Source organism: Maniola jurtina, chromosome 15, assembly GCF_905333055.1.
Source record: "Maniola jurtina chromosome 15, ilManJurt1.1, whole genome shotgun sequence".
NCBI lineage: Eukaryota > Metazoa > Arthropoda > Insecta > Lepidoptera > Nymphalidae > Maniola > Maniola jurtina.
Window position 1 is genome coordinate 7094240 of NC_060043.1, and position 27594 is coordinate 7121833.

At 35.8% G+C, this 27594-nt stretch overlaps 1 protein-coding gene across 1 annotated transcript in view; it reads left to right on the forward strand.

Moving 5' to 3' along the window:
- The window catches only part of LOC123872500 (transducin beta-like protein 2), a 99639-nt gene that overhangs the window by 69199 nt on the left and 2846 nt on the right, over positions 1 to 27594 (forward strand). The window contains exons 4-5 of the mRNA XM_045916817.1: positions 18840 to 19212; positions 25079 to 25264. Of these exons, the coding sequence (XP_045772773.1) occupies positions 18840 to 19212; positions 25079 to 25264 (559 nt within the window). The remainder of the gene's footprint in view (positions 1 to 18839; positions 19213 to 25078; positions 25265 to 27594) is intronic.

The following is a 27594-nucleotide window of genomic DNA, read 5'->3' on the forward strand; positions in this document are numbered from 1 at the left end:
TTCATTTCTGATTTTGGATCACGTAGAGGAACTCCTAGCATAGCTCTCTACATCGCCCGCTGAGTGACTCTTAAGTTTTCTTATGAGGGCCATAGTTAGCGACCATGTCAAGTCATGGTCTTTTTTTCTCGCAATTACTACGGGTTAAAAGTCAATCTATAATAGGTGTTCTGCGTACGATAAAATAATGGTCTCCCGAATTTTCCTTTCAACCGTTTACTATCGAGGTCCAGACGCTAGGTAAAAGTGAACTCGGGGTACCTACGTAATTCAAATCATAACGAACCCTTATCAGGATGCAGCTGCCGGCTGCACTGACGAACAGTCATACGATACTGTCCATACAGACTAAACAATCGTTCTTATCGTAATACCTACCTACAAATTACGCACTAAACGAAGTGTTCGAGATGTACTTGTTACTGCTACTCTCGTAGTGTGAACGAATATGAGGTCTTTTAAAGATTGAAACAAACAGAACGCGCGTTGGACTCTTGGCTACTCCTAGAATGTGAATAAGAAACCGTACGGCTTCACATGGCGAAGAGCGCGTGAAAGCCTAGCTTTTGCAGTTGCGTATTTTGCTCTTCCCGTACAAGATCGAATACGTGACGTTTTTTTAAAGGTTGAAAAAAACAGATATTAAATAACGCTGCAGTCTGCACGTGATTTCTTCCAATTATTCGTATCAAAATTCGACGCATAAACATTAATTGCGCCGGACGCCTGTTATGCTTTATTGGATAATGTTTGACTCATATACCAAGATACCTAATTACGTAAGTTAAAAAATTATTACAGAATTAAAGCATACGATTTATCGTGGACTTTTTAAACCGAGTATCTAATTGACGTAGTCCGTTACATCATTTGGATGTAAGTATAAAGAACAATAGGCTTTGTCTGATATGTCACACAAAATGTAGTGGGTACTATTTTTTTTTTTTCAACATAACGTAGTTTCGGTGGAAATTTAAAAAAAAAATATTTTACCGTATTCATATAAATTAACCCAGAAGCAAAAAAATCGCAAACAATTATTATCTAAGTAATTACGAGTAAGTAGGTAACATATAATTATTATGCGCAGGTCGAATTGGTTTTTCATAAGTTGTTTATAAACATAGCCAATGAGTAGTATACATCATGTAAAACCTTCTTTACTACATAATACTTGCTAAATTAGTTTGCTATACTAAGTATTTTGAAATTAATGAATTAATCCGTCCATACACTTGATCTTATTCTGAAATATTTTACGCAAAATTACAAGTATTTTAGATAACACTATAATAGTAACGGGAAAAATAGCACAATATTGATAACGTTATAATTACTTAAATATTAATTAAAAACCTATTTTATAATGAGTATCAGTTTTCCATGTTAACGGTCAATTGGCCGAGTCGGCATCGATTGATTGTACAAAATGCGTTTCAGAAATAGCATCGCCGAAAATAGTGGGCGTCATAATGTACCGATACCCACGCTTAGAGCATTGGCCTTAGAACAAAAATATTTTATAAACATTTTTCTTTCGTTGCGCAAGTTATCCGAATAAATATAAGTTATTTGGATGTTTCCTTCTTACCATAATTCGTATTGCAGTATAGCGTCCAATGAACTCTACCTCTATTGTGATGGATCTCTAGGGTAAAATAACATGAACGAGTAAGTTAAGAGGGGTCTTTCCGTCACTCGCTCCATACAAACGTAGTTCCAATTTCATTTGAATAATAAGCAAGCCTGTGGTTTTCCAGATTTCTGTTAAAATATTCGGTTTCAAAGTTAGGCGGTCTTAAAAATTTACATACAAATCTTTGAGCCCCTATAATTTTAAAACTACATATTTTTAGAAAAATCTAAAACACCACAGGCACAGATATTAGTTTCTAAAATATGTTTGCAAAATTTCATGGACTTTGGTTGCTTAATATTCTAATGAAATTGGAACTACGATTGTATGGAGTAAGTGACGAACAATAGTTTTAAAATATCCGCAACGTCTAACACTGTTGAATTTTAGCACTTTTTTCTGGATAAATCATTTTAATGAGGCATAACTGAGTGTAGACTATAAAACCGTGTGATATGGGCAAGAAGTTTCTATTTGTTTATTTGCAAAGAAAATATTAGCGTATTTACGTTACTCTATATTTACTCGAATTACGGCTCATTAATATTTTCTTATGTTCTTTTTCTGTAATGTATGAACATTAGCGTATCCGCTATTCCCGGTCTCACAACATCGTAATTTGTAGGTCTGCCTACACTTTTTTTTTAACCAAAATAAAATTTTGTGTGTAGATTGGAAAGGTCTTTTGAAATTTTTACAAGGTTTCTTTGACCACTTTTCGTCATCAAGCTCGATTTACGAAATCCTTAGCGTCATAGTGGTCTGCAATGGGTTTTCTGTCCCCAGAGAAACGGATATCTTTTTAATTTTTTTTATTATTATGAGTAAGCTACTCAAGCCACTACAATCCAGCCTAATTTATGTCCAATAAGTAGTTTAATTTTAACCTAAGCTTATAAATAAAAGATTAAATCCTTTTTAGTCTTCTCACTGCGTTCTTTTTAAATAACGCTATAAAAATGTGTCGTGAAGAAGCATTTCAGTTAACCCACTCTGTAATTTCTTAGCTCATTTTTGCTTCCATAAAATTAATTAGTAATAGTCAAAATTGTTGAATTAAAGCATTTTTTATTGTGAATAATGAATATTCTATAAAACTACGAGATTTTAATGTTACCAAAATATTTTTTACTACTTTAACAGTTATTTACATAAATATACACAGGGAATACTCATATAATATTCTTAATTGGTCAACTTGATTATGATGAAAAATTCTTTGAGAATATCACAGCTGTCCGATTTGAATTGCAAATTAATCTGATATTGGCAGGAAGAGCTATTAATAAAAATGAGTAGGTATTCATGAACTCGCTTCTAAGCACTTGAAATATTGAATTGGGTATATTTAAATACATCGATAGCTGAAAGTTATTACCAGACTGGGCAACGCAAACAAGTGGAATATGTTTTCATCAGTCAAACTGTATGTAAGAAGTAAGTACTCTTATGTAATTTTGAATCTTCGAGGTTTCAAAGTTTGGTTTTGAATTTTCTTCTTTCTTAACGCGGGCGCACCGGTAGATTTTCTTTTTAATTTTGCGTCACTAAAACATGATAGGAGAAAGCTACGGTTTAAGCGTTTTTTAAATTAATAATCTTATTAAGTACGTGTGTATTATTAAGTAATTTAATATCACTTGCTTGAACGATGAAGGAAAACACACTGAGGACACCTGCACACCTGAGAATTCTCCGTAATATCCTTAAAGATGTGTGTAGTATACCAATCCGCGCAGGGCCAGCGTGGCAGGCCTTACCATTCTAAGAGGAAACCCGTGTTCAGTAGTGGGCCAGCGATGGTTGATCATGATTATGCTGTGTGGTTTTATCAAAAAAGTGTATCCTCCAAACACACAGGCACTCCAATCCTAGGCACAAAGTTTGAGCACAGTCTCGTCAAATGCTCGGTCAGTGTGGAACTTCCTCAGGGATCTTCAGGCAATGCACTCAGCCGCCCACGAGGCAAGTTCCCTCGTACCGAAATACCGATATGTTTACAACACGCGCTCGTGGGTGTGTGATGTAAACATTCCCATAGATTCATGTTCATAATGACACGTGGAAATAATTGGCACATAATAGGCAAATAAAAAAGAGGGATTGCCTAGATGTTAAGAATTCGACCTGCTATTTGGGGGGTCCAGGCACCACGCACCTTGTAATATTCGGAGTTATATGCGTTTTAAGCATTTAAATATCACTTGCTCTAACGGTGAAGGCAAACATCGTAAGGAAACCTGTATGCCTGAGAGTTCTCCATAATGTTATCAAAGGTTCTCGGTAGGAACAGCATTCCGAACCAGTGGTAGATTATTTTGACGATTCAAAAGCACTTGTAAAAGTTTAATTGAATAACAAGTGTAAATTAAAAATTTTCAACACCCCCGACAAATCATTTTCAAATAAATAATTATGTATATCTAGGCAACGTCCATCTTGACAGCTTGACATTTGTCAATTGACACTTGAATATTATGAACCTAAGGGTTATCTAACCTTCTTTTCTACAAGAAAACTAGAAAATAGCTGATAACTTTTAAACGGCTGAACCAATTTTTTTGGTTTATAGCTAAGAACACTCTCGATCAAGCCACCTTTCAAACAAAAAAAAGTAAATTAAAATCGGTTCATTCGTTTAGGCGCTACGATGCCACAGACAGATACACAGATACACAGATACACAGACACACAGATACACAGATACACACGTCAAACTTATAACACCCCTCTTTTTGGGTCGGGGGTTAAAAATAATTTGAATTTGAATTTGAATTTGAAAGGTGTATGAAGTCTGCCAATAAGCGCTTGACTATAGACAAACCCTTATCAATCTGAGAGGAGACCTGTGGTCGTTAGGGAGTGACGATAAATAGGCTAATAGCCAGATTTCATATAATGAACATAGTAACCTTCTTTAAATCTTGATGTAACTCAATATTAGTGATTTGTTTTGGTAATTTACTCGTGTCTGTACTCTGTACAACATCAGTACGAACAACATTATTTTTAAAATCATGATGGAATAATGTCAAGGTCATTTTATTTATAGAGACTGATATATCCAATTTTACAATACAGATATGTTGTATTGTTCAATAAAAGCGATTATAAAATAGAGTTACCATTTATCTAGCTGTCCTAAGATCTCTTAGGACAGCTGGCGAATTTGGCTAAATTAAATGTTAAATGTGCCCTATGTGAAGTATAGGTTATCTTGGTATATTTGAAAAAAAAAATACTAGTATCCTTTTTGTTTGTGTAAGACTTTTATTCATTACTCTTGAGTTCAATTCAAGGTATTCATACCGACTGGAATATTATTTTCATCATCATAGACAACGGACAAGGCACATAGGTCGAAAAACGTTGGGGTCCCAAAGTACGCCTTCAGGTGCGAGGTCCCTTACCTCGCACCTGAAAGCGCAGCGTTAGAAGAGAGAGACCTAAGTCCAGCAGTTAACGTCTATCAGAAAATTATTATTGACTAGCTGATACCCGCAGCTTCTTTCGCGTGGATAGGCTTTTAAAATCCCTTTCTTTTTCCCTTTGCTTTAATTTTCTGGGATATAAAGTAGCCTATGTGTTAATCCAAGATAATATAATCTATCTCCATTTCAAATTTCAGCCAAATCCATTCGGTAGTTTTTGCGTGAAAGAGTAACAAACATACACACATACACACAAACTTTCATCTTTATAGTATTAAGTGTGATAACTTCATTAACTATATTACTGGGTCTAAATTTCTTCCTTTTTATGTGTACGTACACTAAACATAACACCTACATGTCCTGTTTTTTAAACGGTTAATACTGTAACCCTACTGATAAATTATAACCTTAAAGATTTCTTTGCGTATTGACTAGACTTACAGGTCATTTTTCATTCGAGATGTGATTATAAATATAATATCCTATCCAATCATAGACACATTGGAATCTTTATAAATGAGATTATTATACGTTGTTCGAACAAAGTCATGAATTAAAAAAATGTTTAGGCTTAGTTACTTTACTCGGTAGATGATTCATGCTACACTATGTATGAGTCAGTTCGTGCCCCGGTCGGGGAACTATCGATAGTTCTGGGGTGAATGGGGTTAAATGTAATGTTAAGTCATCTTTTCTATTCTCAAACATTCGTAGTAGTAGCCTAGGAGGTTGGTAAAAATTCTACATAATCCACTGTCTTCCCTTCTGTCTTCAAAAATTGTTTCGTAGCAAACACCGACATGTATTGTGTGGCAATACTATCACAGCATCCTTAATTAGCTTCTACGGAAAACTTTGACGAAAAAAGGCTGTTTAAAATCTTGTCTTAGGTGTTGAATTTGTCGTGTTACATGTTCGGGTTGCCTTGAATTCTGTCGTAAGCCTAATCGCTTCTCTTCGAAGAATTACGAAAGATCTACAATAATTGTTAGTGCAATTATCGGCCGTTGTTATCGCACGTTCTGATAACTGATAAAGTGAAATCTGACGGTCGATAAAATCCGGAAGGAGGTTCAACGCTTTATTATTGCGATACAATAGTGATGGGCTATCGATTTTTTTTTAATGAAGTTGATGTTAAAAAAGTAAAAAAATATCTTTTTTGTTATACATTCACTTTAGGCGACGACCGCTTGACCATGATCACACTTGATGGGAAGTGATCATGTGGCCCAAGATGGACGGGACGCTTTTGCATAGAAGCCTAGAAGGTGCCTGTTCACTCTTGTTTTATAGATCTAAAAGAAAAAGAAGATAATCTAAATGTGACTAGAGACAAACGAGCCGTTGGATTCAGGCAGTGCAAGACCGTGGCATGTGGAAGTCCCTACAAGAGACCTATGTTCAGCAGTAGACCTCTATCGGTTGATGATGATGATGATGCTGACTCCGTAAGTAATAAGATCCTTCAAATTGTTGGTTAAGAACTCTGAGCCAAAAATGGCTGAATTTTCCGACTACATAATTATAAAAGACAAAGACGTGACGTACGAACGGCGTGTGATATGACTGCAATAAAACAACAATGGACGGCCACTTGCTAAAATCGCTCACTGCTACGGGCTACCTCTATTTCTTTTGTAGACTATACCTACCTACCTACCTGTTGTCGACACGTATGCGGAAATTATGACTGAGGTCTGCTGAAGATACAAAAAATACGTAACGAATTGTTTAATGTATTTACTTTTGCACCAGTTTCGAATAAAATACTTTGGAGCTCTCAGCGACCAGCGTATAAAGTTCATGACATCATAATTTTTTTGCTGTAAGTTAAGGTAGGTTAACTTTGTTTCGATATCAAAGTTAAATGTCGTACAGTTTTTATATGATTACATAACAAGAGAAAATTTCATATACGAGTATATAGGCATCTACCTACTTAGGGCCTTTATAACTTTTATTTCCCGGATATAATATTGTGTTTACGAAGCAGTTATTGCTATTATTTAAATTTAAAATTAAAATCCAACTATAATTAAATCGGAAACTATAACAATTTGAGAGAATCACTAACACTTTCGTTGTCGCAATATTTATAGTTTCGCTAAAAATACAACAATTGGAAAAAATAAATTAATATATTCTTGAAAAGTTAAAAAGTTTGGGAAGCGAAATAATATTATGTAATAACATACCGATTAGTTAATGAAGTCGGATTTATTTTTGTTAACATTATCTCTACCTACATAGTTGAAATTATGTCCATCTCTAAGATAAAGTAGTATTCGTGGAATCGAGGCGATATCGTCCTCGGGAGGTCGGCGGTTGAACTTGTAGCGGCTGATGAACTTGCCAATACCTACCTAATTAGTAATGTTCACGCTTCATTTAAAGTAATTTGCACTTTTCCTGGTACCTATTCAATTCTTACCTACTGAATAATATACAATGGGTAAGTTGTTAGTATATTATGCATACTAATATTATAAATGCGAAAGTGTGTCTGTCTGTCTGTCTGTCAGCAGCAGCGGCCCAACATTTTAACCGATTCTGACGAAATTTAGTACAGGGTTAGCTTATATCCCGGAGACGGACATAGGCTACTTTTTATCCCGGAAAATCAAAGAGTTCCCACGGTATTCCTAAAAATCTCATCCGCTTAACCGATTTGTATGAAATTTGATACCGAGGTAGCTTGCATCCCTGCAATTGACATAGGCATTTTATCCGGGAAAATCAAACAGTTCCCACGGGATCTTTAAAAACCCAAATCCACGCGGACGAAGTCGCGGGCATCCTCTAGTATAGAATAATGTACAATAGCGGTCTTCTTGTTTGGGAGGTCGGGGGTTCGATCCCAGGCATGCATCTCTAACTTTTCGAAGTTATGTGCCCAATGCGCAAACGCACTTAATTTAACGGTGAAGGAAAACATCGTGAGGAAACCTATAGTTGTGTGAAGTCTGCCAATCTGCACTGGGCCAGCGTAGCGGACTATGACCTAAATCCTACTCATTCTGAGTACCTATATCAGTAGGTAGTGAGTGAGGTAGTCATATTCAAATAGTTGAAACCTTCAAGGTATCGTGGTAGATATAGGTAATATTCTGGCTCTTTAAAAAAAAATAGAATATTTTAAAATAGATCATTTTTATAATTACGCGTAATGTGCTTAATTTATTTTAATTACATTTCTTTAAATATAAATGCAGATGTAATAAGCATTTATGTAATACTAAAAAAGAATTGAAATTAACTATATTTACTAACTAACACCTACTGACATCTAAAAAATAGTATTCCGTTTATTTATTCTACTGTTTACTGATTTTTAATAGTTATGTAATTTTTGTTTTACAAAAAAAGTAGGTCGTCTAATAATAAATAATGCCTTATAATTGTTATAAATAAAATTAGCCTTCTAATAATAAATGGTTAGAAAAGATTTGAGACCAAAGCCCAAATTAAAAAAACTTAACTACTTCCACCACCTTAATTTTACCCTTTAATCAAAAACCATCGTTGTTTCTACATATATTTTACAATACTGACTAATCTACAAAAAAAAAATGCTATTTACATCCATATTATTCATTTTTTCAATTATAGTATTAATTTATTCAACATATTGTTTTTGTGTTGTATTGAATGACAAACAATTAAGTGGCTTTAACAATTGATACAATAGATGAATTCAATGAAAAATATTGTATTAACCTAGTATGCAAATAGCATTATTGTGAACAACACCAAACATGTGCAAAAACCAATGGAGGAGTCAATGTTCGATAAAATACCTACATTACAACGCATTGTTGACTTTGGATTCCTCTGCAGTCAATTTGTTCGTGATCTGAATACACGACTATCCTCCACCAACAGGAATGTGAAAATTCCTACATTTTTTAGGAAAATTATGTGAATGGTTTTTCTGTTACTTAAAGTGAAAATCAAAAAAAAAAAAATACTTAGAAGTGGAAAATTGAAAAAAAAAAAACACTAGAAATTTCCATTTCCACTATGTAGCTATAGGTATGTAATAATAGCATTGGCCATTCGACTGGGCAATTTTCGTAGTCAAATACGCACGCTTTTTATCATAATTGTCATAAGATGGTTTCATGAAAAGGTTTTTTTTGTTACACAAGACAAGCTGTATCCAATGCTATGTAGTGCCATAGCTAATTGTTTTATATGATTTTATTAGATATTTAGCCAGTAGGGTAGGTAATGTCCAACGTGATACCATTATTTTGTCGTTACATAGATGACAAATCAAGAACCAAATGACATCGCTCAAGTGGCCAGGTTTTTTTTTATTATGAGAACTATTCTAAAATAAAATTTAACACCCAAGCAATAAGTCTAACTTTGACTTGAAATAAGGTCAAACTTTATTTTTGCTTTTATTTTTCAAGCCGCTTTTAAAACACTTATTAAAAGCTGCTAACCACTGACTGGTTTGATTAGGATACCTTGTAATCACCTAACCTACCAAAACTTGTATGGAAGTACCCTGCCCTTTATTTAAGTTGTTAATATTCAATGTCTAAGTGTTTTAAAGAAATTCTTTTGCCAAAGGTTGTCTGGGACACATTGCTATAAGCAGTCTTGTGACAAGTGTTAATGTCAAGTTTGTTCACCTGTGTTCAGAAAGAATTTCGCATTATATCTGTCGCCAATGCTCTGCTGTATAAGTCTTATTATGGTAGGATATGAGTAAAGTTCTGGGTGCCCAACGCATTATTATCCCAAGAAACTTTCTACCTAATGTGAATAATGAAAACGGAGCCACAACCTACAGCAAAGAAAAATCAACCAGAAGTTTTGTGAAAATTTTACATCCGTTTCAGACAGTAAACGCGATGCAAGTGCCTTTCAATAGTGCTTCAATAGTTCATTGCTATTCAACAGCAGTTACAAATTAACTATTATTGAATAAAAATTAACTATTATTAAATAAAAAATTGATACGAATGATAATGAAAGGTATATCTAATATACTAAATTAATTATACGGTTGTCAGTGACAATAAACATGCATTAGATACGTAACCAAGGCAAATGGATGCAACTCACTATTGCGAACGACACTATCGCTATCTATCTACATATGATAAAACATGTTTTTCTGCTGCGCTTGCCCATCTGTATTAGGGCATTGATTCTAATTCGATTTTAAGGGCTTCGTAGCTTCGAATGAAAAACGGAACCTGTTTGTAGGTGTATAGGCCAATTTGGTTCGAATGAGTGTATTGGACCGATCAAGTTGAAATTTTGTACAAATATGAATTCCAATAGGTTTAGAATTACTCGTTCGTGTACATCGACTTCAATATGTTTCGGCGTGGTTTCGGCAAAGAATAGGTGATTGTACTTTACACTCAATTTGACCGTTTACCTTCGTATCGTACCTCTCTCCGTTTAAAGGCTAGGCAAACACAAAACGCGCCTGAAACTGTATAGCAGGACGTCATTCTCAACGCTCGCGTACGTGTGTACGATTTCAAATACAAAAAAATGTTTTAATAATAAAATAATATAAATATAACATATTGAAGTGCGCGCCATTTTCGTCGGGCGAGTTGTGTGTTTGTGTGTGTATGTTTATAAGTCTCATACCGTAAACACTATCTACTTGTCTTGGTTAAATATTATAATAACGTTAAGTACAAGTAGACCATGATCAAAACACCGAGTAGCGAGAGCATGCTAAGTTGAAGATCCTCCACGCATAAATCTACATTTCTCACGTTAACTTGATCCTTTATCAGTATGTTAGTGTTCAGAGTAACGACGAAAGATAAGAAAGCATTGTGTTCGCACTTTGCGCGTAACCACTTGTATTTTCAGAAATAACATTGGCTTTTTAGCGTTTCGCAATCGTTTTCTTGCCATTGTTTACAGCATTGTGTATTTTTTTTTATATTTTGTAACAATGAAGTTTGCAAATTTATTCGGCTATTTTTCACAGGCTTTGGCGGCCATCCATGCAGTTAACCGAATGGTTATTGTCGATTATTTAACGTGCTAAAATTACTCGCCTTTAAGTTCATCTTATTACGATAGAGTTTTTTTTAGTTTTGTTCCAGTTTCAGGTGCCATAAGTTTTTAACTCGTTGCACGTTTTTAAGAGCGCCACCTCGCCAATAAACTGGTCCACCAGTTTGGCGAGTTAGTAATGTTAAGAACCTTGTAGAATTAATATGAATAAATAATTAAAAAAAAAAAAACTTTCTATCAATTTGAATTTGAGCATTCTTGGGTCAACAAACTTTGTCTTGCTAGAAGACTCGGACTGCTCATTTAGATACATCGCTCTGTCTACGTTAATGATTAATACTGAGTACGATTAGTACTGAGCCACCATTAAGAGTGACGAAAAACTGAAAAACTGTGTTTTAATTAAATAAAAATAGTATTTTGAACGCAAACTCTATTTTATTTATTTTTAGAACAAATAAAAACTCGCAAAAAAAGAATAAGGGTTGATTTTTTGTTTATAAATTAGGCGCAGTTTCATTTATTCCAGACTAGATGATGCCCGCGACTTCGTCCCACATGGATTTAGGTGTTTTGAAAATCCCTTGGGACCCCTTGGATTTTCCGGTAGATACTTATATTAAGTAGTCAAAATCGATTAAATTAAAAATTTGCACATTGATAAAGAATTTCATTAATTTTTTTTTATACTACTAACTAATACTAATAACTAATTAGGTAATTTTTTTGTGATGTAACCACAAATTGACTGACACACAACAAAGAGATCCTGTAAGGGTTCCGTTTTCCTTTTAAGGTACGAAGCTATAAAAATTATCAAAAAACAGTAATTTGGACGTATCAATATTTAGCCGTATGTTACAAACATTAAACAACAATGTTTGCTATTTAATAAAGAGATTGTATCAATTTGTTTACATAATGAGAACCAATTTGCATTTGTACCATGCAATTAGCTTATTATTTTTCGGTATACATATACTTGCATTATGTAACAAATACCTACACGTTTAAAATTACATTAGGTAAATGTACGTAATCAATAAAGTAATTAGGAGAAACTCCAACGTAATAGGTACATAAGTTATTTGTTTCTATCTCGAAACTTATTTTAAGCTCATAAAAGTTGTTTGTTACTTACTCGTACTTGTAGTTTATTGGCAAGTAGCTTTTATGAGTGAATTCGTCCATGATACATGTATATATGTACCTACTTAGTATAACTTATAGCCTACAACACTCCGGAATTATTTAGCTATTTATCAGTAAAACAACTTTCGAAATGGGATGAGTAGTTTCGGAGATTATCTCCTACATCCAAACTTACAAACTTTACCTCTTTAAAATATTAGTATAAATTAGTAGACGCGATGGTAGATTTACCTGCAAAGTTCTGAAAATGCACACTATTAAAAAAAAATATTTTTTAAAGTGTTTCTTGGTCAACTATAATATTCAAAAGCAGCAAGAATTAATTTTCCATTTACATGCTGTTGTATTATTTTTTCATTTACACAATTATCATGAAATTAAAATATTAGAAGTAAAATATAAGTATCGTAGCAGTAAGGTTTAATTCTTCCTTTTACGTTGGACAATTATGAAAATAAACAAAATTAGTAAAATAGCATACAGTGTAAAATTGTTTTAATCGCTTGATTGCAACAAGACGGCAACTACAATATGTCTACGTTTATTGCTACTAATTGTATTGTTCCGTTCTTATAAATGACTCCACACACGCGTGGTCACGCGCCAATAGTTAGTCATTGTTGTAACACTAAGTACAAACTACAATTACTAAAATACAATAATTAGACTAGCTTAACCTGTAATATTTTGTATCCTCTGCTCGCATCCTCCACTTCCTTTTCATATATTAGGGCGCATTTACATTAGGTCGGTGAATTCTACCTTAGTGACACCCGCGCAACCGCCAGTCCGTTGAGGAACAAACACAGGTTTTAGTGGGTGCAAGCCCCACATAACCTCTCCGTTTCCCCTGACGGAAGGGTATGCGTTAGGCATTTCCTGTGTAAAAAAAATAAAAGGTCGGTTGGCCGAATCCGTGGACCAATGTTTATTGGGTCGCCTCTCAGAATGAGAAGGGTACCTTGCCACGTAACTTCTAGTTTTCCGGTTAAAAGTACAAAAAATATATGCTCGAATATTAGTGTGAAATATGAATTAGTAAAAGCAAGTATAGGTAGGTAGGCAAAATATTTTCTTTATTTTATAATAAATTGTGCGAGTAAGCGATTTTCTTTTCAGTTACGCTTCTTTCTACGCATGACTGGCTAACAAAAAAGCGATATAATAAAACGCTGCATGATTTGATGTGTGAAAATATATAAAAATGATTGTTTTCATGATTTCGCTAACAGTAGATACGCTACTTTCAAGATTGTCTCGAACGCAATGTTTCCCATGATTGTTTGAACAAAACCGCGTTAGACTTTTTAGACGATGCGAACACAATGGTAAATAAGAAATAACAGTAGATTAAACTCGATATTGATGTATTTCATGTCAAATTGAATTGCATATGAAACGTTATTGTATGAGTAGAGACTAGAGATGGTCGCTACGTGCTTTTTGCAACACATCTCTACAAATACTTTTATAGCGTAGGTTTGTCCTTTCATTACCATCTCACCTGATAAATAATGCCGTCTGTCTATCGGCCTTCTATCAGATATACATATATCATAAGATAGTGCTCATTGTATAGAAGAAGCAGGTGTTTTTTTTTTTTTGCGTAAGTTCATGATATCCAAGGAATAAAAACCTTAAATCCGCTAAAAAAAGCAAATCTATATGGTACAACACGTCGTTTGCTGCATGTTGTACCATACAGACGCAGTTTTACGATGTAACAGATTTTGATTATAGCAAATTAAGGTTTTTATTCCTTAGTGTGCTTAGCCGTTCTTAGCTCTTCCTTCATCGTTCTACTACAGAACAGCTTGAAACCGTGATTGTTGGCATCCTTATGTGGTCGATATCCAATCTATTCGCATGAAACGTTTTTGCTTATGCGAACTGCTAAGGATTTGAACGCCCATCCGGCGTCTGTGTTTCTTGCCACGCACAACTTTTTGTTTTAACTTTAAGTATCTGCAAAAGTGAATAGGCATCTTCTAGGCTAGTGCGCACTGCGCTCCAACGTAGACCTAGGGATTGCTTTCCTTAAGGCATGATTGTGGTCAAGTTAAGCCTATCCTGTAATAAAAAAGTTATAAATAGTCATATTTTATCATATTTTCCATGAACAGAATCATGAAACATACCTCTGTATGAGCACTTCCACCTTATGTAAGTCGTTAACCCCCGAATAAGGTATTACAAATTACAGTATTAGTAAACCTAGTCCAAAAGTAGTCACCAACTCAGCACGTAGCAACAGCGCTTGAACCATTGTTCTCTACTTTTTTGCAGGTAGGTACTTTTTAATCGGTTGGTTCATTTACAATGGTTGCTATGCGTCAGCTATCTTGATAAAGGCGTTTTTGCTAATCTCTGAGCGGCTAGAATCGTAATGTTTTTCGTTATATTCGCAATAGGAACAACGTGACTGAAATACTCGGTTTGACTTCGGCTGTAACACAGAAATGACGATATTCGTCGAGAACAAGATATCGAATCATCGAAAAAAAAAATATTATTAATAATCAACATCTTTACTGATACTGATACAGCTACTCGATGTAACGAGTTAGTGAGAGTTGAGGAGACTTGAATCCTTTTTTTTACCTTTTGAGTTCTCAACAACATTCCAGCCCAAACTTTTGGATCTAGAAAACTTTTTTCGCTGAGCTCCCCTTTATATTGTAAACAAATAATGAAACCGAATTTCACACTGGATGGGAAATAAACGGAATATGCTTTCGTCGAGCGAAGCCGCGGGCGGTCGCTAGTCTCATTTACTTTTAGTATAATATAAAGAGGCTAGCTGGAGGCATAGAGCAACGTCTGCCTAAATGACCTTATTTTATCTATTGTTACAAAAACACTTGTTTTAACATTAGGCATTATATTACTGACTTACATTTACTTATTGCATCTAGGTCGCGATTTTCAGGGCATTAGTAGTACTGCGATTATAAACGCACTGCTTTATAACAAAACAAAGCAACATGTAACCTAAATATAGATCTAAATATAGATATCTATACGAATAGATACACTGATTTAGATAACTTAACAACCGCCCTTAATTGCTTAGCCATAAATGATAAGTGTAGCTATTTCTGCGCGTCCTACAATGTGTTTTATTAGTACAACCGACTTAGTATCTGATACGTTTTGTATGGTAACAGCCTAAATCTTAACACAATACAACGCGATATTATCATAGCTGAGCACATTAATTGATTTCAATCTTATCTACTTTTGTATGACTACTCTGTACTTCACAGACAGACAGACAACATGTAAAATTAATCGTCTGTACGTATAGCTGCTAATAGGTCTACAAGGTATTCTTATTGTGCTTTTCACCGTCTTGCAAGATAGTTTCTTTAATATAATAATATTATATTTATCAAATAAATTATCTTGCATGGTGAGATTAAGATATTCAATTTATTTTGAATTAGCTTTGTCTGCGATTTTATCCGCATAGAGATAAATGTTAAACTATATTGGCTTTATGGCTGTATAATATAATTACTGGACTTATAAATCAACATTATCAAAATGTGTGTTTAAATTAGTTTTAGACTGGCGCGTCAAAGACAGGATTAAATTATGCATTGCAAGATTTTGTTATATATTGAGCCCGTAGCCATGTTGTAGCCCGTTTTGGAGTGAAGAGAGTCGCCAGCCGACAAGCCGTCAGGCATGGCTGCCTGACGGCTTGTCGGCTGGCGACTATACTCGTTATCAGCCGCACGACCTTCCTCGGGAACAATGGCGGTACCAACCATACCTTGTATTGTGTTGGTACTCGTATATACTCGGATCGTCGCACGCGCAGCCTCGAGCATATATTTTTAGCTACAGGAAGGTTCGACGGTCATATTTCCTCGAGAGCGTGCCTACATAAAACATCATAATTGTCGATGGTACTTGGTACCTAAGTACTTTAAATGCGCAGATAATATAATTAAAGCTTATCTACCTATAACATGATTTTCATCATTTATTTCTTGTGAATAAACAGGAATTATACGTATTGCTAAAGATGAAATAAAATCGGGTGGTGAATTGTTTTCAAGAGCAGTTTTTATTAAAATTATTGAGTATTTTGTATGTAGATAGGTTCAATTTAGGCCCGGACTCCACCAGAGCGGAGACGAGACGAGAGGAGAGGAGATGTGATTTAAACAACCAATAGAATTTCGTTATTCCCGCATCTCGTCTCCGCTCTGCTCCAGTGGATACCAATGAGCGGAGATGTATCATTTGTAATTTGTATGGCAAGATCGTTGTGGAGATGGGAGTTGTGCCTGAGCTGGGCGGCGGCGGTACAAAGCGGAGATGTGAGCTGTCCCTCGGAAGCTGCCGACGACGGCGCGTAGCGAAGACGAGAAGAGATGTGAGCTACGTGCAGTGAGCGGCGTCGCTAGTTCCGACATCCAACGCTCGTTGCACGCAGCTCAGTTTCGCTCTAGCCAGTAAACATCTCCGCTCCAGTCTAGCCAGTACGCATCTCCGCACAGCTTCGGTGGATACACCCTTGCTGAAAAACATCTCTTATTGTCTCTGCTTCAGACATCTCCACACATCTGCGCTCTGGTGGAATCCGGGCCTTATTTGCAACTTTTTTAATTCGTAAAATTTTTCATTAATTTTATGAATAAATTGAGGCGCTGTTTTAGCACATTGAAAACAAAAATACAGACCAACGTCTAGTAAGAACAATCGGTCATTGTACAAAACAATATTTACCAACGTATATGTATTTTCAAACGCAGTTGCAAACGCAACATATTTTAAAGTTAATTACCATGTTTATCTCTCTATGGCTGATTTGAATTTATTGGGCTCATTTACCTATTGTCCTTGTAGTTCCTTGCAATGGGACATTTAGTGTAAGAGACGACTGTAAAAATCCTGATTGCATTCGTACATATACAAAATTTCAATTACCAGGACAAAAATGTGTAGCATTCATTATTTTATCCGAAAGAAATCTACTTAATTGTCTCATTATTGTCTTGCCTCTTTCGCAATAAATTACCCTTTTAAAATACAAAGTGTAACACAATTATTATGATTAACATCAGAATACACGATACCTTAACTCGCTGGCTAATCGTAACGACATGAAAATAAACTAGAGCGCTAACTGTACCATTGTGTTTACACGTGTCATATCCCAAGCTATACCTACTTATGTAGACTATTGTGAGTTATGCTCATGATAACCAAAACCACCTGTTTTTATCTATGATGTTTAAATATATTATTTTGTCCGAAATAAAACTGATGACCAAATAAAGTAATGATACTTATGGTGATGGTAAATGGTAACGCTAATGTTGATGCCCGCGATTTCGTCCGTGTGGATTCAGGTCTCTAACAATCCCGTGGGATCTCTTTGATTTTCGGAATAAAATATAGCCTGTGTGTTAAGTCAGGGTAAAAGGTATCTACATTCCAAACAGCCAAATCCGTCCAGTAGTTTTTGCGTGATAGAGTAACAAACATCCAAACATCCACACTTATTATATTATATTAGGATATAAGTTGGATTAGGGTTAGGCTTTTTGACATTTTATCCATACAACAAATGTCAAAAAACAGTATCTGGCTTGCTAGCCTTTGAACCGTCCTAGCTTGTATTCTATAGTATTAAGATACATTTTAGAATTCAGTCGTAAATCAAGTAAAAATGTTTTTACGATGTTGCTCTATTGCCATTCTAACGGTCGTCCCTCGGACTAAGAATTATATTATTCGGCGCCTCGGCGGTTGATCTGCTAAATATTTTGTTTTTCTCCAGTGCAATAGCCCCATCTCTCGATTAATCTGTGATGAGGTGGAGACTGGAGACGTCACCGCGACGTTTGTTTACTTAGATGTGTGTCTGAGATGACGCGCATTTTACTTAATTTAGAAATTGCGTAACATTTTGAATTCTATACATCATTACTAAAATGTTTTTGTCTAAACTGTTTTCATATTACTATCGTTAATTGCGTAGCGCGTAAATGATTGGATAATATTAGACGCTCACGTCTCACGTATTGGTTTATCAATGAATTATACAATATACATAAGTTGTATGTACCTATTTATTGATCGTATAGAGAAACAATCCATGACAACATTTAAATGAAACATGCAATCATGCATGTTGCTCATGCAATACGTAGGTATGTTCTAAGCTGTACTCTTCATAGAAAAAGTTTAACGTCAAGTATGTAAAATTGCATACGCACATAACTGCGCATAAGAAAATTGAAGTTGATAAAATTATAAAAATAAAAGAGTGTGGATTTGAATCTAACAATTCGCCAGGCTGCAACTATGTACAAATAGCTGAATATCGTAACGATATTGTGTAAAGAGCCATTGTCGAGTTTTTTTGCTGGTTTTTCTCGATAGAAAAGAAATTTCGAACCAGTAGACTTTGACTATGTAAAAGCTCTTGTTAAAGTTTATTTGAATAAAAAATTTTTTTTTAATTTATTCTAGACATTAAAACCGGAAATCTTTATAAATAGCTTCATATAGACATGTCATCGACCTCGATAAGTCCTTATCAGAGATAATTCAGATGGAACATCGGAAATTCAGGTTTTGTTCTCTTTCAGGCTCACAAAGAAGACGTCGTCGGATTCGGCATCGCAAGCAATGGCAAATTCATGATGTCCTGTTCAACTGACAGTGAAATGATCATTTGGGACCTCAAAGGCCAACAATTAGAACGTTTCGATACCTACCTCATGAGTACATACACGGCCAAAATATCACCATGTGGCCGATTTGTAGTCGCCACAGGCTTTGCCCCGGACGTCAAAGTGATGGAAGTGTGTTTCACAAAAACCGGAGAGTACAAGCAGGTTTCAAAAGCGTATGAACTGACGGGGCACTCGTCCGGTGTGTATGACGTCGCCTTTGCAGTAGACACATCGCATATTGCCACTATATCGAAGGACGGCACGTGGAAGCTTTATCATACGAGAAGTGAGTATTAATAGATAGTTATAAAGTAGATAAATAATTAACGCTTATAGTTGTTGAGGCCACCATTAAAAATATAATTTAGGTTGGGCACAATGGGGCAAACGTGTTCTGGAGTGAAGATCGCGTATCAGTAAGCGCAGTGTGGGACGACCTCCGACCTTAAGAGGATAGCGGGAAGTGGGTGGATGCGGAAGGCGGACGATCGTATGTGGTGGCGCGCTCTTAGGAAGGACTATGTCCATAAATAACTATTTATATACGTTTCTTTGCAAGTTACATAACCCTCGTGGACCTTTTGGAGTCGGTCTTGAACTTAGCTGGTTTTTTTTAAATATTGGTCGGACTGTATATTTGAAAATTAGATGAACGTTATCGTCGTTAATTTGCCGTGGCCTCTTAGCTTATAGGTGAATGTTATCATTTCAATTTATATACTGCGCCGTATTTAACTAGCAGCGTGCGTTTGAAGCTTATGTACACCTATACTTAACTATAAACTAGATGATACCCGTCTTCGTCCGCGTGGATTTAGATTTTTATAAATCCCGTGGGAACTCTTCGATTTTCCAGTATAAAAGAAGTCTATGTGTGTCTCCAGGATACAAGCTATCTCTGTACCAAGAAGATGATGCCCACAACTTCGTCCATGCCCATTAATTTTAATTTAAGGACTCGCACAATGGGCTTGCCACGCGCCGCCGCCATTAGGGGTCTTCCTTCAATCACGTGGTTACTTTTTACCCCTTGTTTGAACCTCATCTGATTAACACGTTAAACGCCGATAGAAAAAAATAAAAATCGTAAAAATACTTTTGGTCGTAATTTGTTTATTATGTTACGATACGTATAGAAAATAAGTTTTATTCAATTCTGTACATGGGTTACATAGTTACAGTCAAATACATAGCTGAGGTCACCGGTGCACCCCATGGCGCACAAATACAGAAAATATATTTTCCGGTACCCGGCGCCGCGCCGGCCACCCCGCCGGCCACCCGCTACACTTTATTTTATTTTTCAGTAAAACTGATTTTTATGTTTATATTTCATTAAAAAATAAAGACTGCTAATTTTCGTTTAAATAATAAAGACTAATTTGAATTATATATCCTGAATTTTTATTTTGGTTACTTTTTTCGCTATCTTTCATTTTTTCAATTCCTTACAAGGTATGTTTGTCCCACTGCGCAGTATAGTTCTACAGCGCCGTGCCGGTCACGGAGTACGAATAAAGTAACAGTCAGTATGGCCGGCGGCGAGAAAAAGTAGTTTGAATATGACTATACGTTGAGGTCACCGGTGACCCCCATGGCGCTATGATAGAGGAAGGGTGAGGTCACCGGTGACCCCCATGGCGTTTAACGTGTTAAAGAACGTCTTAGTATGCAAGAGTAAATAAAGATTAGTCAGAATTTTCATCAAGGAAGATACTGCGTATCGGCTCTGCTAGCGTACTTGGCACGCCTTTAGTTTTCATCAATTTTTTTTTCGAGTATATAAGATAAGTCAATATCTGGCTTTGGAGATCTAGGAAAAATAAGCATTGAGCTGTTTCAACTTGAGTAGGCAGTGCTTTTATGCCTCTATGACTTTCGCGCCACTGAATGATTGATGGGTTTACATATTATATGGAAAAGCGCGCAGCTGGTGCTGTCTTCATCCTGAAAAAACAATAGATCCGCCCTTGTTTGATTGTAAGGTCAATTTGGCAACTATTATCAAGTACCTATTCCACAAACTAAAATTCCATAAGGTTCCTATAAAGCAGTATATTGGTTAAAATAATATACAAGTGTAAATTAAAAATTTATAACACCCCCGACGATCCAAAGTAGGTATTTTAGTTTTCCAAAACATCATTTTCAAATAAATAATTATGTATTTAGCCAACGTCCATCTTGACATTTGTCTATTGACATAATATTATGAACCTAACGGTTATCTAACCTTCTTTTCTACAAGAAAACTAGAAAAGAGCTGATAACTCTTAAACGGCTGAACCAATTTTTTTAGATTATAGCTAAGAACACTCTCGATCAAGCCACCTTTCAAACAAAAAAAACTAAATTAAAATCAGTTCATTCGTTTAGGCGCTACGATGCCACAGACAGATACACAGATACACAGACACACAGATACACACGTCAAACTTATAACACCCCTCTTTTTGGGTCGGGGGTTAAAAACATACGAATTCATATTGAACTTGAAGTTACAGCTGCCCGCCACCGAGGTACAAAGAGTACGTTAACCCTTACCAGTAAAAAACTGCGCCAACCTGAACTGGTTACATCCTTGCTCTTAAATGCCTTAAATGCCTGTAAAGGTATTGACACACGATCGACAAGTATCGTTATTTTTACACAGGGAAAATGTTTCATTCATAAAATCCCTAATATACATAACTATCTTATTTAAAAAATCGAGTAAATTAGATTTCGGTATACCTATTAATGCTTTTGAATGGTAAATAAAAATTCAAAAATTTGTTTAACTAGTAGTAATAATAGTAATGTAAAAACCAAATGGGAAATGAAGAGAGGAAAATAGAAGGCTTATGTAACGCGATTCGGAACGTCCACCACCACTCCTGCTTTTGGACAGGTTGTTTGTGGTCTACGGCGGTGTGCGGAACGTTTATTCTTTCTGCGTGTCTCCAAATTAATATCCATTATTGTTACAATTATTTTCCTCGTTTTAATGATAGTGAACCATATTTTCAAAATAAACATTTGTGTACAAGTTACCAAACAACTTGCACTTATTATTTATTTATTTATTTAATTAATTGATTATTACCACTATGTCAGTTTTACTGACAATATAATAATAATATGGTGTGCAAGGCCCTTAACAAATCATGAAATTGTTGTTGCAATATTTATTTAGCTGCCAATAATATACACATGTTACATCATCCAAAGTAACTGTGGGTACCTTGCCTAAAAATAATCTCTACATAATATGTATAATGAAAAGGCTACTTATTGGTTTTTGATAACACATCCTTTTCCTTCAATTTTTAATGAGTTTCAGTAATTATTTATTGGCAATTAAACTCATTAAAAATTTATTATCTAGAAATTAACCTTAAACAATGTAATTAGGTACTAATTACGTTGATTAAGGTTAATTTCTAGATAGCGAAAATTTATTTCCTTATTTGCGTTTCCCCACTACGTGTTACTTTTTATCTCTGCACTTGTATATTGTGCTATTGGAGTGATTAATTATTTTAATATCTGTTTATTTAATTTTTCTTGGTAGTGAGGAAATGAGTCCCCTTTATCTTTTAGAGAACTGCTGAAGACGTTCATTGTTAAAATGTCGTAAGATATTAAACATATAGTCCCGTGGAATAGATAACTGACACCTATTTTCAAATAATGTTATGGCTCTAGTAGTAGGCCCAATGTACTGCTTGTGAATTGTGCTAAAACCCCTATTCTCTTGATAATAGGTAAATAATTGATGTACTCCAATGTTTGTATAACACACACGGTCAATTTATGTACGCCAAGTGGCCCTGTACGTTTTCGCCATGAAGATTAGCTGATCGTATTGAGATGTACCTACGAGTACTAGGCTATTGTAAAATGCCTCATTCGTTTAAATGAAAATGTAAGTTCTTTTTAATACTTAACTTTGCCGAAACGAAAAGTCCACGGTAACGGGGTTCAAACTTTACGATGTATGAGTAACTTTTGATATTTGTAAAAACAGCTAATAAATCATAATATCAGATAGGTATTTTAAGATAAACAGCATCTATAAGTGAGTAAGTGACGCGTAGCAGGATAACGAGATAATTATGCTATATACCCTGACGTCATTCAGTTGACGCCGTCGGGCCTGCCCCAAGAATGACGACTCAAATATGAATATTGTGAAAAAATAAGCAAGACATTTTAGATCTTTGTACTACTTATGAAATATTCATTACTTAAACAGAATCTCTATCAAACGAATCTGAATGAAACTACGTGCGCTTTACAAATTTTGCGTAGGCTATATGATTCATCAAAATTGAGCATTTGAGGTGTAATTTACGTTCAGAAATATTAAAAGGATACTTACTTCCACATATCTTTCAAACTTTTTCCTTATCACTAATGTTTATTTTAAAAAGAAATTGTATATTGTACATCCTACAGCACACGCCAATTTAAATAAAAACTGGTCAAGTTTGGGTCGGATTACGCACAAAGGTTCCGTAGCCATGCTAAAATAAAAATATTTTTAAAATCTTTGATAATCATAATTTCTAGGCGATATCTTACTAAAAATAGCTTAAATAGCTTAGACGAACAAAGTTGCACCAGAAGGGTTTCCGAAAAAGCTAGCTCAATAAACTAAGGTGGTAATGAACATGGTGTATGGTAATGATACCAGACATATTGTACATACCTACATATGATTTCCGTGCTGAGTCATTCTAGTAGTCTTTTGATAGGTACCTCCCTGAAGAGGCAATTAAAACACTTAAAAATGCAAAAAATAATGATAAGATTCCTCAACATGGACTGGCTAATTTCTATAGGTAAATAAAACTATAGCTCCGTTTCCACCAGGCGAGGAACTAGGTAGGTAGGGATGCAGATACTAGCTGATGCCCGCGACTTCGTCCGCGTGGATTTAGCTTTTAAAAATCACGCGGGAACTCACGATTTTCCAGGATAAAAATAGCCTATGCCACTCTCCAGTTCTTAAACTACATCCATGTAAAAAATATGATCTACCCGTTGCTCTGCTGCAATGTGATCGAAGGACAAACCAACAGATACACTTTCGCATTTATAATATGGGTAGTGACAGTGAGGTAGTGATATGAAAGAGTGCGTAGCAAGGGATGTGCCTGAAATCAATATCAATGCTTCATTATCATATAACTTAGCGGCTCATTAAATAGTTTTCCACCAGAGCTACCAACCAATCAATCAATTACGCAGTGGATCGAAAACATGCGCTCTCTATTCCCTCACTCTCATAGTCCAATGGAAACTATCGGAGAGAGATCAGAGGCAGCACCAACGGCTTTATGTCCTCGTCTCGATAACACTACCAATTTCCCGATTCCGGGATGTTACTGTGAATGCAAACGACACAGAGTAATCTCTCGTAAATGCAATATGCAAACCTATTTGCGTCGCTGTTGCCGGATTCGACAATTTCCGTTTCAAGCCGCGACTCCCGCTCGTGAAGCCAATATAGGACAAGGCTGTTGCCAATTCATCTATGCATATAAAGGATAAACTGACTGACTGATATATCAACGTACTACTGGGTCAAGAAACTAGATAGTTTTATGATTTTTCTTTAAGAAATGAATACATATATCAGAAATTTCCTGGGCGAAGCCAGAGTGGGTATGTTTATAGCTAGTATGTGTAACACGTGTTTATCTGCATTAGGTATATATATATTATGTAAAAATATCACACGTGTTTATGATGTTTGACAACATAACTCTATAGATTTTATTATGTATATCGTTTTATTGTTATGAGCATTAGGTACAAGTATTTTTTCCTTTTCCCCCTTTTTTCATTTATGACATCACATTTTTATCAACGTGCCATTTTTGAATTCATGAACTTAATTTTGATAGTTTCATAGATCATGATTTTTTCGTAATGCAGTTTCCATACCTCCATTTAAATTTTCATTTAATGATTTTAACAATAGTTTTATTGAAAAAATTCATTTTAGAATACATCGCACCTACGCATACCCAATAAATAAATCCGAAACGGTCAGAATGATGAATTAACAATAAGACACATCTATTTTTATTAACGAGAGAACTGAGCTATTTATGTCACTTAATGGATGAGCTATTTTTAACCGAGATGAATGTATCTTTCAGTCGAGTACGCCCGCGGCGAGTCTCCCCACATCCTAGAGTCGGGCAAGTACACACGGACGGCGCGGCCGCCGCGGATCGCGCTGTCGCCCAACGCTGAAGTGCTGGCCGTGTCCTGTAACAACGACGTGGAATTCTACGACACTTACACCGGGGAACTGTATGATACAGTTGAAAATGTTTTTACAGGTTGGTTTCTCATTGATATACCTCCTAGAGTCGGGCAGTTATACACGGACGGCGCGGCCGCCGCGGATCGCGCTGTCGCCCAACGCTGAAGTGCTGGCCGTGTCCTGTAACAACGACGTGGAATTCTACGACACTTACACCGGGGAACTGTATGATACAGTTGAAAATGTTTTTACAGGTTGGTTTCTCATTGATATACCTCCTAGAGTCGGGCAGGTATACACGGACGGCGCGGCCGCCGCGGATCGATAGCGGTCGTTACGTGACGCCAGCCCTAACAGAGGGCACGTTTTTGACACAGCCTTATTTAACAGTGTAAAAAACGTTGTCTAGAAAAATCACACCATATTTTTCCAATAGACAATGTTGTAGTAACGCTATTCGACTATCTGAGGAAACTCGGGCTTTTCAGTGATTCCGTAGGAGTTTGTAGTTTTATCACATAGATCAGAGGAACGCTATATTGACGCTTGATGTATGAAGACATCATATCTATGGCCTATATTATAAAAAATATAACCCAATATTTACTTTACACATCTTACAACTTTTTTAGGTCTGGTCTGGTTAGAAAAACGCAAGCACCTTACATATTACGATCACAAAAAACGACTGCATGTGTGCATCAAGCCTATTTTATCCTCATCAATAAAAACAAACTGGACACGGAATCACGAAACGAGACGGATCCTGGATCACGTTGTGACCCGTGGCCGCGCTAAACCCCTGGTCAGACACAACGCGTGAGGTCAAACAGCAGAATGGTCACACTGAACGACTGGCCGCAGAGGCGCGATTGCAAGTCTTATATACATAGTAATAGCATTTATAGTCATAGTCATACATGCAATTAATTGTAAAGCACTTCACACTGCGGACTGCGCTGCTATGCGTCCAGTGCCATTGCTGATTTGACTTCATCATTATCATCGTCAATGCATCGCCAGCTCCGTACTGAACATGGGTTTCCTCTCAGAATGAGAAGGGTTTGACCATAGTCTAACACGCTGGCCAAGTGGGGATTGGCATACCTTTCGACTTGATTTCGTAACTTTTTCATAATATTTGTAGTTTAAGTGCCTTCAAGAGAAGAGTGAACAGGAAAGTGCCCTCCGGCCTCCAACTGAGACTTCATAATTGATCTTTATAAGTATAATGGTCATCATGCGCAAGCTTCCTTGGCAATAAGAAAAAAGTTCCTTGCATCCGTGTCTTGTATTCTGTCATGACGCGTCGCAAGAAACAAGAAACTTTTTTCTTGCAATCACCTATTTAGTGTGAGGTTCTGTCTGGTTGCCGTCGTGTGTCGTATATGACCAGGTCTTAATCCAACTTGCAACCCAAGAGGCAACCTTCGCTCTATGGTAATCGCGAAAAACTGTAACGACGCGCGACGCGCGACGGTGGATCGTAAATAACAAAGGAAAATCGTCAACACCAAGTTGACTACATCCGGGAAATTTGCATCTTGCGTCGCGTAGGTTTATTATTAGATACCTATTAATTGCTCTTTGTCTATTCTGTTGCGAAGAATCGGATAGGTAGAGAAAATTGAATCTTTGACGATATTGAAAGAAATCTATTTCCTGTTGGTCACTGAGCTGATAATAAAAGGCGTTTTATTCGAAAACACTTGTACTTATACAGAATAATCGATTTGATTCATATAAATAAGTCGTCGCAGACAAAAGGATTTTATCAGCATGTTTGGGTCATTTTAGCAATTTAAATTCACAGACGTGACGTGAAACGCAAGCATATGTGAATAGTTTTATGAATAAATGGATATAGTTCACTAGAGTTTTGGACTAAAGCTGCTTTTCTATCACGGATGTGAAGTGATGTATCGGAACAAGAAATGTGTGTAAAACGATAATACGATGGGTTGATTTCCTTAGCTTAAGCTCATTAAGTCAAATGAAATCAGTTACTTATAAAAATGAAGCGATCCTATTTTGAGCCTTTCAATCACACATTTCTCGCTACGCATCTTCGCCCATTTGTGGTGGAAAGGAATAATATAAAAAGGCATTATTTTGAAATTTGTTACTGTAAAAGCCCTAAATAAGGTATAACCTAAGATTTAGTTTACTAATTTTACTTTTGCTTGAATGTTAGCTACCCGTCATGTACCTAATAGGCTTCTATTTATGTTATTCGTAGCCTCACATACTGAAAGCTATCAATTATTAAGAGCTTTTATTGATCGTCTACTTTCAATGACGTTCTTATTTGAGGCGGGATATCACATGCGATGTGATGTATGAGTATTAATAGCCTATTCCGAGATTTTTTCATTCATCTAGATTTCCGTCTTTACAGGCCTAACC